Source organism: Poromitra crassiceps (genome assembly GCF_964638095.1).
Source record: "Poromitra crassiceps genome assembly, chromosome: 8".
Classification (NCBI taxonomy): domain Eukaryota; kingdom Metazoa; phylum Chordata; class Actinopteri; order Beryciformes; family Melamphaidae; genus Poromitra; species Poromitra crassiceps.
Window position 1 is genome coordinate 9,250,541 of NC_139629.1, and position 15,193 is coordinate 9,265,733.

General features: G+C 44.7%; 1 protein-coding gene across 1 annotated transcript in view; it reads right to left on the reverse strand.

Moving 5' to 3' along the window:
* Nucleotides 1-15,193, reverse strand: part of LOC310781156 (contactin-associated protein-like 5) — a gene marked incomplete at its 3' end in the record, with an annotated part of 81,636 nt that overhangs the window by 29,456 nt on the left and 36,987 nt on the right. The window contains exons 8-10 of the mRNA XM_083641699.1: nucleotides 6,788-6,931; nucleotides 6,455-6,614; nucleotides 1,340-1,446 (exon numbers count right to left, since the gene is read on the reverse strand). Of these exons, the coding sequence (XP_083497825.1) occupies nucleotides 1,340-1,446; nucleotides 6,455-6,614; nucleotides 6,788-6,931 (411 nt within the window). The remainder of the gene's footprint in view (nucleotides 1-1,339; nucleotides 1,447-6,454; nucleotides 6,615-6,787; nucleotides 6,932-15,193) is intronic.

Sequence of the window (15,193 nt, forward strand, 5' to 3'; positions counted from 1 at the left end):
CTTACCTGCATTATTTCATTATAATAAATGACCTTAACTGCACATTACTTGTGTTGTGTTTATTGAGAAATGGCAAATACTTTTTTATTTATTTATTTCGTGTTTAATATTTTTGGTAAGGCTTTATTTTCCAGGTACATAATAGTAATTTCATTACTGTTGTACAGTAGAATGGAATTGATATTATTATATACTAATTATATGGACAATAGAGAAAGATTTCAATGGCAGCTAGTTGGTAAGTTTCCAAGACAAGGACATTATCTAGTAGACAATTAGAAATTAGAGGATGGAATTCAAACAAATTACATAATTTTATGAATAATGACTTGGGCTACCAAATTGACCTCTGCCTATTTTTTCCAATAAATAGGCTACCGTTGTGTAGTTCTTTGCAGGAACCCCCAAACCCCCCAAACTGACAGTATCTTATCAACTCCACCAAACCGATTCATTTCATGGTTCTTTCCAGGAAACTTCCCAAGAAATGAACAGTTCATTTCTATGACATTTTCTATATTATATATTCTCTATATTTTCTATATTTGTAATATATACTGATTGTAGAATCAATATACAGTAGGAAACACTGCACAGCTCTACTGCCAGGCACTTTCACTGCCAAGGACAGGGGTTCACTTCTTTCTGTGACACCCATTATAAACACTTATGCTAGTGAAATGGCCTTTGAATGAGATAAATAGCAAACAAATGGAAGAGGTCATGCGATACGACATCAAACGTGCAGGAGACACCAAACCAAATGTACCAAAATAGCATCGTGCATAATGTGAATGAGTTGAACAACATTGGAAAGGGGCCTGTTTTTAATTCAGGTGGTGCTCCTTTCTGTCACATCACCTCCGACTGCATTCGTCTGCATACAAACAAGAAATCAGTATTCCAGGGCCAGCTCCATGGTGAATATCAAGGGGCTGCCGCAGGATGTCAACAGTTGACACCAGTGAGGAAAAACTTCTACATAAATATGTCAGTCTGGAGCTATTTCAGGACATAGTAAAAAAATATATAAAATCAATAAAAATCAATAAATTATAGATTATCAGAGATTTAGCAGTGGGAATATCAGGCAATGATTATAAGGTCACGCTGAATTGAACCAGCGCATGTTGTTGTCTTGCCTTTCAGCAGCTGTGCAGAGAGTTGACAGCCGAGGAGGCGTGTGTGTGTGTGTGTGTTGTGTTGTGTGTGCGTGTGTGTGTGTGCGAGGCCACAGCTCAGTGCACTTGCACTGAGAAGGCATGGGAGAGGTGGCGGGGTGAAAGAGTGGGTTTGAGACTAGCTGGGGGGGGGAATAAAAATGAGATGAACTGCTCACAGGTGTGACAGGTCGCTCCGGAGTAGCCCGTTCCCGAGCAGTCGCAGTAGAAGGAGCTCCAGGACTGGGAGCACTGGCCACTGTGCTCGCACAGGTTAGGAAGGCATCTGGAAAGGAAACTCAAGAGTTTTACACTGCAGTTTCTTAGCTGTAATATTATACTTCACAGTCGACACCACACTTGAATATAGCTTTTTCAGAGAAATACTCGAAGCATAAGTAGCTGTTGGGGACGACGACGACGACGTGTTAAAGTAAGATATCAAAAGACCTGCGGCAGATATCAAAAGACATACGATTATTTCGTAATCCTATTTTTAATGTTTTATTCTTTTATTCTTTTACTCTTTTTTTATTCTATGTTTTATGGGTTTATGGTTTTATTGCTTATTTTACTTCCCTTACTAAGGGATTGGATGAATAAACTTACTGTGCAATAGGGTTGTGCAATCAGCACCTTAGCTGGTACACTTCCTGTGCTCTCAGTGCAATGCTGTGAATGTGACTGTGACCGTTCTGTTTTGTATTACCGTACTTGTCTGTTACACCTGTTGTTGTATAAGCACTTTTGCCCAAGACAAATTTCCCTCCCGGGACAATAAAGTATATCTCATCTCTCTCTCTCTCATCATGTATGTATGTTAGGGTTAATCCTTCCTCATGTCAGTGTGTGAAGCACTGGCATTTTATTTCCTGTTTTCTAATGATTTTATTGATGCCAAAGAAAATGTAGCTTCACAACACAATACTGAAGAGATGCACACCATCAAACAATAATACAATCCCCCAACCCCCCCCATCTAACCCCCACCTCCCTCCCTCCCACAGACCCATCCACCCCTAGACAGATGAACAATAAATACCTAGATCCACAAAATAAAAAAATATATATATGCCGCTATATAAAGAAAAACAAGAATCATAATAAGAAAAAGAAAAACACCAACTGACCATTGGAAGAGTATTGAACTGGCTACCGGGTGCCAGAACCGATTTTTTTGTTTTAAAGATTTCAAGTGGATTTCAACACGCCGTGTTCCAAAGATAGTGTGGCACTGGCAACTGCAATGCCTGTACTGAGTTCCAAAGGACAGCAGATGAAGCTTTGCCATCTGGCTAAGCCCTTGTTCACACAGGATCGCCGAACATAGCAGAGCTGAAGCTTGAGGCAGGCACAAGCCTGAACTGATGCCTCACCGTTCACACAAGAAGCCTTAAGATCTTTTCCTCTCAGCGCCTCCTCCCAGCGCCTTGAACCCGCCCACAACTCCCATTGACTTCATGGCTGGCAGCTTCAAGCTTCACGCGTCACGTTTGGAAAATAGGACTGAATCCTGAACGATCGCTTGAGCGTGGCTTCAGCGTGACACGCTGTGTGTGTGAACGGCCTCGCCTGTTAACAAGGACGCCTAAATTAAACTTGTGGGTTCAGCTTAGGTTGAGCGTAGGTTGAGCTTAGGTTGAGCGTTGCTTCGGTGTATGATGTGAACGGGGGCTAACACAGGTGCATTTACAGTAATGTACATTAATGCGCATTGTCCCTCAAATAAAATAATGTAATAAAACATATATATACAGTGTTGACGGCAAAACAAAAGGTCAAGGACATTAAGTATTCTGTTCTGATTTGGTAACGATGGCAGACGCATGTTTTGTGCTAGACTGATCTCTTCATCTTTAACACGTTCACTGCCAATGGCGAGTTGACTCATCAAAAAAATTCCAACGGTTCACTGCCAATGACGAGTTGAGACGTCAAAAAATTGACGGTGCTACGTGGATCAATGCCCCCCACGTCTCCTATAAAATTATTGGAGCTACCGAACGTGTACAACCCATTCCACCGACCCACTAAGTGGCGACAGTGCTCTCCTGACTAGAGGAAGGCAAGCAAAAAGCAGTGTGATCAAGCCATTCTCATGAAAATGGATTGGCGAAAACGCTTTCGTTTTCGCGCTGATTGCTGGCGGTGCGGGATTGCAAATTTGCATAATAGATTACGGGTGGAACACACTTTGAAACACGCAGCATAAATATGACCAGAATCGCAAAAGCTTCATCAAAGCTCTCAACCAAAACTCCAAGTAACGAGCGAGTCCATCCAGACTTCCTCAAAGAGCGGCCGCGCAGACAGGCACAGCAGCAGCAAAGCAATGAGCCTGGTGACGCGAGGTTACAGCAGCAGCAACGAGCTTGTGACACGGCCGCTGCAGCCAAGAAGACACACACGGAGGGAGGAGTTGGAAGCAGAGGGGGGTTTCCTGCTGTTATGGAGGAAATTACTGTTCAAAACTATTGTTTAGATGTCTGACGTCTTACTGATGCCAAAAATGAATGGTTAAAGTGACTGTTCTATCGAATTTCACAAAAAGCCGTTTATCTCAGAATAATTTTTCTGACGCTGAAACCATGCTGTATTCAACTGCTAATGCTTACATAACTACTAACTCTACAAACTAACTCTTTTAGACAGAGAAAGCACACATTCTATTAGTTCTTTTGAGATATTGTGTGTTCAGAAAATCTTAGCAGAAAAGAATCCTCGGGTCTTGAAAGATGAGCCAGAATCCTCAAAAAAACCCTCTGGCAGAACCTACCTACAGTAAAAAAAAAACGGCTGGCAGTGAATGTGTTAACTAAGCAGGACTCCTCCTCACCAAATGTCATTGTTTGCTTTTGTATTTATCCCGGCAGGCGTTTGTTTATCTGTGATCTGCGAGGCTCGCTTCGTGAAGCCCAAACAGTCGTGAAAGGATTGTGTCTCACACCGTGCGGTCGGAAAATGAAAGGCTAACACATTGTGGTGCGCGGCTAAAAAAAGAAGCGCCGCCATCGCGCTCAGACTAGAGTGCATGTTTACGGGATTCGAAAACAAGCGCTTTCACGGAAATTCCAAACCACACTCTTCTGATTAATAGTCCCTTCCTCAAGCCTCCTTGAGTTTCACATAATTGCCAGTCTTTCAAGCATGCATCTATAATTTCATACACTTTCATCTCTCGCCCATTAATTGCAGCGGAGCGCGCCGGCCGCAACACGGATAAGGTTGCAGCCCGTGCTTTAATTACCATCAAGCTATTTCTATTGTTGTGTTCACGGGTGCCCTCGCAGGTCGTGAAATTACAGTAGCCGGTGCACCAGAAGTGCACACTCGCCATAAATTGAGTCATGAGGTTTGATTGGACACAGAGAAAAGCAGATTAACTCTTATATAAAGGTTAATCTTCCCATCCTCTTAACAAAGCATAACTGTGGTCATTACCCTAAAATATGCCACAGTCAGTGGAAGTAGACTTGAAGGGAAAGATTTGCAGACAGCTGGGCAGAAACGGAGGATAAACTCGTGTCTGTACATCAGTCTGGTCTCAAAAGTCTCTGTGCAACTAAGGATTATAGTGGATTATTGCATGGTGGCCAACTATAAAGTTATTCTTAGACCGAGGATGGAATGAAAAAATGAAAATGCGGAATTTCGTTCGTCAAATTTTCAACAATTTTCAAAGGAATGATGGCGCTCCACATCCATTCCATAATCCATTACACTGAAAGTTCAAAGTCTGCAACGTTGTGACAGACAGCAGTGGCTGAGCAGCAACGCTGATGTGGTTTGTGGAACTGGAGAAGGCAGATGGCAGCAGATTGGGGAATGGTAACCATATCGCACTGGCCAGGGGCTCCGGGAACCTACTCGCCTCCGCCTTGCCAAGCCGGCTGTGGTGCACCACGGCCGGGTACCGCAGCACCCTCCCCGGCGCTCAACCAGGGCTCAGCGGCAGCCAGAGCCCTGATCTTCAGACAGCTCTTCCTCTGTTCCTTAAAGGACAATTTCTTTTCAACCTGGACCCTATATTCATATCTGCTCATATATAACTATGTCATGTGAACAGACATCTTTGAAATTGGTGCTGTATTCACCACGATCGCTTCAGTTGGCATTCGCTCTTCCCACATGCCCCTACTGCACTAAACAAGCTTGTTTTTTGTTGTTGTTGTTTTTTTTTATTACCACTGACGGGATCAGATTATTATATAGAGATATAATTTACCTGCTGCTTGATCCACGTCTCGCTCAAGTCTCAGAGAGTTGCATTGCCTCACAGCAAGGAGGTCCTGGGTTCGATTCCCGCCACGGGATGCTGTTGGCACTGGGGGGACGTCTCCCCATGCCTTCGGTGCCTAGTGCCCAAGTGGGCTATTTCGCGAAAAGGGCCTTCCTTCAAAGCGGAGTGCTGTTCGGGTTTCAAAGTAATTTGTACTTTTCATCTATTTAGAACAGCCTCAATAGCAGTGGCAGCGGTCGCCATTGTTGTTGTTAGGTCTGGCGCACTTGACGATGGCGTTAGCCGTGCCCGTTGCGCCGTTTATTGGCGCTGATCGGCTAATCGTTAGTCCCCCTCAGTGCTCCCCGGACCAACCTGGTGGAGTGGGCGGATTGGACCCAGGCCAAGTGCATCCTTTACCCCCAGTGACAGTGCTAGCTAACGCTCATCTGTTGTGTTGCATACAGTATATCCTCTGACAGTGCTAGCTAACGCTCATCTGTTGTGTTGCATACAGTATATCCTCTGACACAGTCTGAGTCAGGCTGCAGCGAGCAATCTGGGCAACAGAAAGCAGGTAGTTTGATATTTGCCATGAGAGGGATTTCCCCTCAGGGCCGAAAACACAAGAGGAAGCAGCAGCTAACTTGTTTGTCTCCTCCCTATAAATGTTCCAGGCAACTTGCAGTGTGACATTCATTGAGCCGGTAGGTCTGCTAATCCTGTTGGCGGGGCCCACAACAGCGTGGCGTGACGAGGGACAGGATGGCGTACAGGACAGGGAGCAGCTTGTTAGCGGGGTCCTCTGCCAGGGAGGGTGTTTGCAATTTAATTGGATGGTCCTGTCACTATAAGCCTGTCTCTATTGGACAAGATGTCAGCGACTTTCGGGCACCGAATGCTCCCGGAAACAACACGGTGTGCCATCAGCAAATTAACAACGTAGCCACAGATAATTCTCCGTTACCATGCAGACTTGGAGGAGTTTGAGACTAGGCCAGTCCAGTTTGACTCCTGAATAGCTGAGCATTCTTGACACAGTTAGTTGCCATGAATAAGACATGATGTGCCTTACCTGTCTCTTATATTACATGTGTCAAACTGAAGCTCGTTGTAGTATCCCAGCATTCCTTGCTGTACATGAATGAGGTTGATTGGCAGGCTGTTGATAAATATGAGCTGCATGCACCCCTGGAAGGCCAGTGTTGGGTTGGTACAGCCCGTCGAAGGACAGCCTGGAAATGAGACAGGATGCAGGCAGACAGCGCTTTAGTTTCACATGCCACTGTATTGTACAAACCATGTCATGCAACTGGACAGTATGAATATAAAACCATAAAGTTTCCAGAAGATATGTGTCTGGTATCTTTAGATTGCCGCCACATACAGTTTCCTCTGAGCCACTCACCTCCAAAGTAAAAATGGCCTCTTGATTCCAGCTGCTCCCACAGCTCAATAGTGGAGGCTGCTTCATTATCCAGAGTCAAGGTGATCTGGAGATTCCTTGTGTCGAGGCTCACAGAATGCCACAGTCCATCGTTCACTTTGTGACCTGAGGAGGAAGTTGGAACATCTGATTAGCACTCAATCCAGTGGTCTATATAGCAGTGGCTCTCACCCCTGGGGACCCCAGGGGTCCTTGAGGGGGCTTCCAGGTGTTCCCCAGCAAAAAAGGAGCAACAAGTATTTTCACTATAATTCCATCCATAAGTAACTCAATGACAGATGTATGATATTTTGGTCATGGGTTTCATATACTTTGTGTAAAAAAACGCCTAAAAGCAAAAATGTGATCATTTAATGCGGCTCTGTGGTCTAATTTGTGTCAATTTAGGGGTCCTTGACATGAAAACATTTTGAGAACCACTGGTCTATAGCACACAGAGAGGTCCAGGAGGCTTCAAGGACTTCCTCCTGTTGCATGGTGTTTATGGCTAGTGTGCTAGTCTAGTCGATGAGAGAGTCGATGAGAAAATCTCTGGTGATGGATCGTTATATCGTTATATTTCACACAGAGTTTTCTCTCTAACGACTTTTGGCAGCAGTTACAGAGTCAACTGATCCACTGAACACTTTCTTTTTCCTTTTTCACCCCCCCCCCCCAGAGAGACTATCAAACAAGAAGATGCTGCGATGACAGGAGGTGTGAAGATGCTGCGGTGACAGGAGGTGTGTGAAGATGCTGCGGTGACAGGAGGTGTGAATGGAAATTACCGAGACGCGCCGGGGCCATCCGACAGCGCCGGTGTCAGATGGGGAAAAAACAACCGCAACCGCCGTCTCCCCTTGGCTTTGAGCTCAGAGGAGCCCCGAAAAGAAGTCATGCAGAACGCACACTGATGGGAATTTATTTTAATAAGTCATAAATAGGGGGCTCTTTACATGTACGCTTTGATCCGGGCTCTCGGGAGAAACGTACGCTACACCCTCCACTTGATGAGTCTATCAGAATCCAGTGATGCCTAACGCGTACGCGGGGCGTCATCCCAGAAGACCGCGAGCACCACGGGCTGCTTTTCCTCCACTCGATTGCTTGTTTCACGGCATGAAGCACCGCAGCCGCGAGGGACCGCTGGCATCGTGCCATCAGTGGGAGGCGCATCTCCCCCCCCCCCGTTACGAGCCACATCGATCTTAGCTTGTCCCTCGCCGACCCGCCGGCGGCCAAGCTTGAAGTGACGAAGTAGCGGGGTCCCAGCGCGTGCAAAGTAGACGCCAGCACCACACTACTGTGTGTGTGTGAAGGCTCTAGTCTACTGCGTTGTATATGACATCAGTGATCTGTTTATCTATTGCTCACCGGATGTGAAATAAAGTATTTGCCCACACAACATCGCACAAATCTTTTCCCCCTCCTTTCTGATCCTGGTCATATCCCCTATGGCTGACCTGTCAGTAGACTTCAGTTCTCAGTCTCTGCATCGCTCAACTACAGACTGGGAACTTTCTCCCAGCTTTTGTTGTTGAAACTAGGTGGAAACAAGCAATAGCACGGGCCCTTCGTGCAGAAAGGGTGGTGACAAGCAAAGGTTGTGTAATATTGGAGTGTGTGTGTGTGTGTGTGTGTGTGTGTGTGTGTGTGTGTGTGTGTGTGTGTGTGTGTGTGTATATGTTTCTTTTCTTGTTTGAATTTTTTTTTTTTTGTGTTGGTTATTTATGAAAAAAAGAAAACATTTTCTGTACACATTTCTAAGTTGCCTTTTGCTATTTTGCAGTCTGTTGCTGTAGGAACACGTTCCAGACCGAGACTGACTAACATATCTGTCATGTATATTTTTGTGTTCAAACTGTTCATGTATATACTGGTGATGAGTATATGACAAGAATAAAAATACTTGAAATAAGCAAAGGTTGTATGGTTGTTGTAAACGGATAAAACGGAATCAAATAATGTTGCTCGGGACATCCATTTTCAATGTTTTAAAAAGTTCTCTCCGTGTTACAAACTGATTCTCTGTATCTCCAGTTTGTTTCATTACGGAGGATAAAGAGGGGAGAGCGTCATTTCCCGTAACATGACGTGGGTTTGTTAGTGGACGTTCTCATCGCCGTTCTAGCAAAGGTCTTGAACAACAACTTTCCAAATAATTGGTAGGCGGAGATCTGCAATCGTCTGGGAGCCGAGGCTATTTGAATCCTGCCACTTAACAAGTATATAAGTATATAATAACAAAGCATTTGAACCACACAGCAGACAGGTGAGTCATTTGTTTCCTGTGTATTTAGAATCCTCTTGGGGCTGATATTTCAATACATCCTCACAAAGCTGTTTTTCCAGACGTCTGGGTAGTCAAGTCAAGTCAAGTCAAGTTTATTTGTATAGCACATTTCATACACAGAGGCAATTCAAAGTGCTTCACATAAAATGGTTGACAGGAAAATAAAAGACAAGAAGAGAGTAAGATGGACATTTAAAAGCATCACAGCAAAACCTTAAAAAAAAAAGAGTATAAAAAGTGCATTAGAATAAACGAAAAGAAGAAATAAAATGGACATTTAACAAAACTTTAAAAAAAGAGTATAAAAAGTGCAATAAGCAACAGGCGCAGCAGTTGCAGAAAGAGGACTCATTGGGTTTGCATAGTAGCTGTCAGCAGTTAAAGGCGACGTAGTGTAGCGGTAGATTCCCTGCCAACCAGAGGTGTAGTGCTATCTAGAGAAGTGGGGGAACGCACCTATATGGGGAGCACCTGCACACGCACATCGCTTATATCAACGAATTAAACGAGCAAACTCACGGATTCCTCAAGTGCTGCAAACCACTGTCACTGACACACGACTAACTTGTGTCCTCTATAAACACTGCAGAAGCCCGTGACATTTGCAGCTCTGAAACTAAAATACGTATATGGGCACAGCAGATCAGAGTCAGTTATCAACACAAACAGCTAAACCATCTCTCAACCAGCGATCACACAAGTTGCACAAGGCAACTGGCATCTGGCGATGCAAATTGCAATGGGGTGATTAACGCTAACTTTTGATTCAACCGCGTTGAAAAGAAACACGCTTTTAACATTGTTTCTTCATGCTTGTAAACGTACCTTTTTAGCAGCTGGTCCGAAAAATGAAAGGATGTTTGGCTGCCTTTTTCATCTTTACTTGTTATAGTGAGGTACTGGTGGAAAAATATATATTTTGATGCTGAAAAAGCCAGCATGTTTCAGTATAGCTTTTATTAAACTGAGGTTTCCCCCGCGCTGTAGCTAGTTAAGGTGGAATGTTTCCTTTTCCTTCAAGCCACGAGTTGATGCTGTGTGAATCATTCAGCCCACCTTAAATATAGTTAAGGTGGAATGTTTCCTTCTTTCTTCAAGCCGCGAGTTGATGCTGTGTGAATAATTCAGCCCACCTTAAATATAGGATGAATGACAACGTTGTCAAGTTTCACTCGTTTTATTGGCTCGACATGCACACACACACTGACACACACAAAACACCCCTTGGAGAAGTATGGGAACGCCGTTCCCACGCGTTACACCGGGACTACACCACTGCTGCCAACCAACAGGAGGGTCGCGGGTTCGCGCCCCCGTGTTTTTACCTCATCCACCGAGGGATCACCTCAGGTGCAATCAAGACTTCCCCTAAAGATAAGCTCTGGAGTGGACAGAGTGAGGTCCATCAATACTCTTGTGCACTTAGCACAAGAGTAACCCATACATAGTGTTATGTATAGGTTAGGTAATATTTTAGGTAGGTAGGTATTTCTAGGTATTTAGATAGGTGGGTAGGCATTTTAGATAGGTAGCTATTTTGTAATTTGTATTTGTTTTTCCATGACAAGCTGCTGCTATCTGCTAACTTGCACCATGTATGATGTATGTTCTATGTTCTCTGTGTTTTATGGTGTGCTGAATGTGCACAATATGTAACATACTGTATGTGCTGTGAAGAGAAGCCAAAGACACATTTCCACTAAGGTGGACAATAAAGTAAATCAAATCAAATCAAATCAAGATACAGTACTTTATCAGGCAGGGTCATCGACAGAGACAGTGCTCTTCAAACTATTCTATTATTTACTTGTCAAATTGGGAAAAACAACAACATGACAGCTGACGAGTTTTAAAGTCGAGCTGAACCCAAAAATGACTTTTCTTTTCTTTTAGTTCAAATACCTGGGTATGCAGTGCACCTATTTAATGATGTATGCAAAAAAAATCACAAAAATCAAATTCCTTTAGTTTTTCACACTTTTTCACATAAAAAGTTCATTTTTCAAGATTTCATTGATAACACTAATCTACAGTTTGCTGACGTCACCTAGTACTATCAAATTTCTACCCCATTTCAACCAATCATATCACGACGAGCAGCTGTCAATCAAATCTTCATTTCAGGATCATTTTCTCTTCCAAATGAAGTAGAAAATGGCGCCTAGTGCCTGTCATCTGGCAGAATTCCTATCCCATAAACAAACTACTAACTTGGCCAATTGCATGAAACATGAACAAAAAACAAAAACTATAATCTCTAAGAATGCAAAGAAATGTAACTGGCTTGTTAAAACGCGCATTCCAGGAATAGCGTATTTACAGAAATAGCGTAAAAGGCGCGCGCTTGAGAGCGTGGTAGTCAGGGGTCTCCCCTCGGAGATTTCAGGCGGGCAGGCAGCACCCATGCATCGGATTGTCCGCTCACTCCGCACGAAGCAAGTGGCTGCCTGGTACTTCCGCGGATCCCACTCGCGTAGCACGACAACACGCTGAATCCCACTCGATTTGGGGGTGGAACACGCCATGATTGACCAATGCCAAAGCCAGTCGACAGAATTGTCAAATCAAATCATCGACACGTACAGTATATGGTCCGCCTCTCAATTTGTTTTCAGTCTCCGACGCTCGTGCTATTGCATTCGCCCCCGGTTCACTTCGACTTTACGGCCGCAATAAGTGAGAAGGGCACGCAGTGAGGTATACAGTGAAGTGAAATGATGCAACATCTTTGAGGCTCAAGGTTATGCTGGAACACTGCTCTGTGTTTGACCTTGCTGCAGGAGAGCAGGCACGTGAGAGTGTTGTGACTTGGGAGCAGAACGGAGAGGCAGAGGGCGAGCGGTCATTATTTCAAATCCATAGAGTACGATAGACTTTTCAAAATTGGAATTCAAATAGAGTCCCTCTTTTCACCTGAGGTTGGCATGTGTGGAGAAGGGCACGGACTCCCACTATTAAGGCCTTCATTTCAATTTAGTGCAGTTCGTGAGGCAAAAGATCTAATAGAGAGGCAAAGTGGAACGTCACTTCCTGCTTCAGCAGCACTGTACCAGAGATTTTCATACACCATTTATTTTCCCATAGACATTATCGTAAAATGCGTATAAAAATAATTTATAATAATATTATTAATTATTATTATTATTATTATTAATAATGAACCGTTTGGTTTGACCAAGTAAAACTATTTTTTATAAGCATTTTACAAAATGCCTCTGGGAAAATAAATGGCGGATGAAAATATCTGGTACAGTGCTGAAGCAGGAAGTACAGTATAGGCGGTCACTTTGTCTCTCTATGTTGGTGAGGCTCTGCTGTTTAGGGTCTGGATTTCACTCTTTAAAGTGTTGATTTACCACTTTCTGTTTGGAGAAGATTGCCCACTAGTGACAATATACAGTACTGATGGCAGAATAAGATTAGGACAAATAGGATGTATGTATGGGTGGGTGTATTTTTCCATAAAAACCTGGCATAGTGCAGCTTGATGTAAATAATATGAAAGGGAATATTAGTTGACCAAACTGCCATTATTCCGTTTCCACTGAGAACAATACAATAAACAATCCTTGACAGTTGAAGGTGAACAAATTAGACACTGAGCAGTTGGAGGGGGAGTCTTCAGTCTTCCAGATCTACATCAAATACCGAGTGACTGCACATGCTGCTATTATCACATAATAAGGCGTTCATTTGACATGGCGCTGCAGCCTTCTTCAACAAGAACCAATTGGTGGTTGTATGAATTCTGATGGAGCATAGCCTTTATGTTGAATGCTCCTCCAGCTGATGGAGCATAGCCTTTATGTTGGATGCTTCTCCAGCTGATGGAGCATAGCCTTTATGTTGAATGCTCCTCCAGCTGATGGAGCATAGCCTTTATTTTGAATGCTTCTCCAGCTGATGGAGCATAGCCTTTATGTTGAATGCTCCTCCAGCTGATGGAGCATAGCCTTTATGTTGAATGCTCCTCCAGCTGATGGAGCATAGCCTTTATGTTGAATGCTCCTCCAGCTGATGGAGCATAGCCTTTATGTTGAATGCTCCTCCAGCTGATGGAGCATAGCCTTTATGTTGGATGCTTCTCCAGCTGATGGAGCATAGCCTTTATGTTGAATGCTTCTCCAGCTGATGGAGCATAGCCTTTATGTTGAATGCTTCTCCAGCTGATGGAGCATAGCCTTTATGTTGAATGCTTCTCCAGCTGATGGAGCATAGCCTTTATGTTGAATGCTTCTCCAGCTGATGGAGCATAGCCTTTATGTTGGATGCTTCTCCAGCTGATGGAGCATAGCCTTTATGTTGAATGCTTCTCCAGCTGATGGAGCATAGCCTTTATGTTGAATGCTTCTCCAGCTGATGGAGCATAGCCTTTATGTTGAATGCTCCTCCAGCTGATGGAGCATAGCCTTTATGTTGAATGCTCCTCCAGCTGATGGAGCATAGCCTTTATGTTGGATGCTTCTCCAGCTGATGGAGCATAGCCTTTATGTTGAATGCTTCTCCAGCTGATGGAGCATAGCCTTTATGTTGAATGCTTCTCCAGCTGATGGAGCATAGCCTTTATGTTGAATGCTCCTCCAGCTGATGGAGCATAGCCTTTATGTTGAATGCATTACATTACATTACATTACGTCATTTGGCAGACGCTTTTATCCAAAGCGACTTACAATAACACACTTTTTGTCAGCAATAGAGCAATCAACTATGGAGCACAGTCTATGACAACTACAAATCCTGAAGGAACAGTGGTACGAGTTTTAGTTTAGGATTATTTTTTATTTTTTTTAATAAAGAGAGAGAAAGAAGAGAGAGAAAGAAGTTAGATCAAGAGGGGCCCAGGTGGAGCCTGAAAAGGTGAGTCTTTAGTCTTTTCCGAAAGATCGGCAGTGATTCAGCAGTCCTGACCGAAGGTGGCAGCTCGTTCCACCATTGGGGTGCCAGGGAGGAGAAGAGTCGAGATCGGGATGAGCGACTTTTGAGCGCCCATAGCGAAGGAGGAGCGAGGCGCCCTGCACTGGTGGAGGAGCGAAGGGAGCGGTGAGAGGTTTGGAATCTGACCATAGATTGCAGGTACAGGGGAGCTGACTGGTGTACTGCCCTGTAGGCCAGTACCAGTGTCTTGAATTTGATGCGAGCTGAGATGGGAAGCCAGTGGAGGTCCCGGAAGAGGGGAGTGACATGAGACAATTTGGGTTGGTTGAATACCAGACGGGCTGCAGCGTTCTGAATGAGCTGAAGCGGTCGGATGTCGGTGGCAGGTAGGCCAGCCAGGAGCACGTTGCAGTAGTCCAGGCGAGGGACGATAAGTGACTGGACCAGGAGTTGAGTCGCTTCTCTTGTGAGGAAGGGACGGATTTTGCGGATGTTGTAGAGGGAGAACCTACAGGAGCGTGCTGTCGCAGCTATGTTGGCAGAGCAAGACAGCTGGTTGTCGAGGATCACCCCAAGGTTCTTAGCTGTTTGGGAGGGCAGTACAGTGGTGTTGTCGATGGAGATGGAGAGATCTGTGAGAGGACAGTCTTTCCCTGGGAGGAAGAGTAGCTCTGTCTTACCAAGGTTGAGCTTGAGGTGGTGGGCAGACATCCAGTCGCCAATGTCCTTGAGACATGCAGAGATGCGAGCCTCGATTTGAGTGTCGGAGTGGGGGAAGGAAAGGAAAAGTTGGGTGTCATCAGCATAGCAGTGATAAGAGAAGCCATGAGAAGAGATCGCATAGGCCAGAGATCTGATATAGAGAAGAAAAAGTAAGGGGCCCAGGACTGAGCCCTGGGGGACACCAGTGGTAAGAGGGCAGGATCTGGAGACGGACCCTCTCCATAAGACCTGGTATGAGCGGTTCGAGAGATAGGAAGCAAACCAGGAGAGTGCAGAACCTGAAATGCCGAGGTCAGACAGAGTGGAAAGAAGGATTTGGTGATTGACTGTATCGAAGGCAGCAGACAGGTCAAGGAGGACAAGGACAGAGGAGAGGGATGAGGCCTTAGCAGTGTGAAGGGCCTCTGTGACAGCAAGAAGAGCTGTCTCAGTGGAGTGAGAAGCCTTGAAACCGGACTGCAGAGGGTCCAAGAGGTCATTCTGGGAGAGATAGAGAG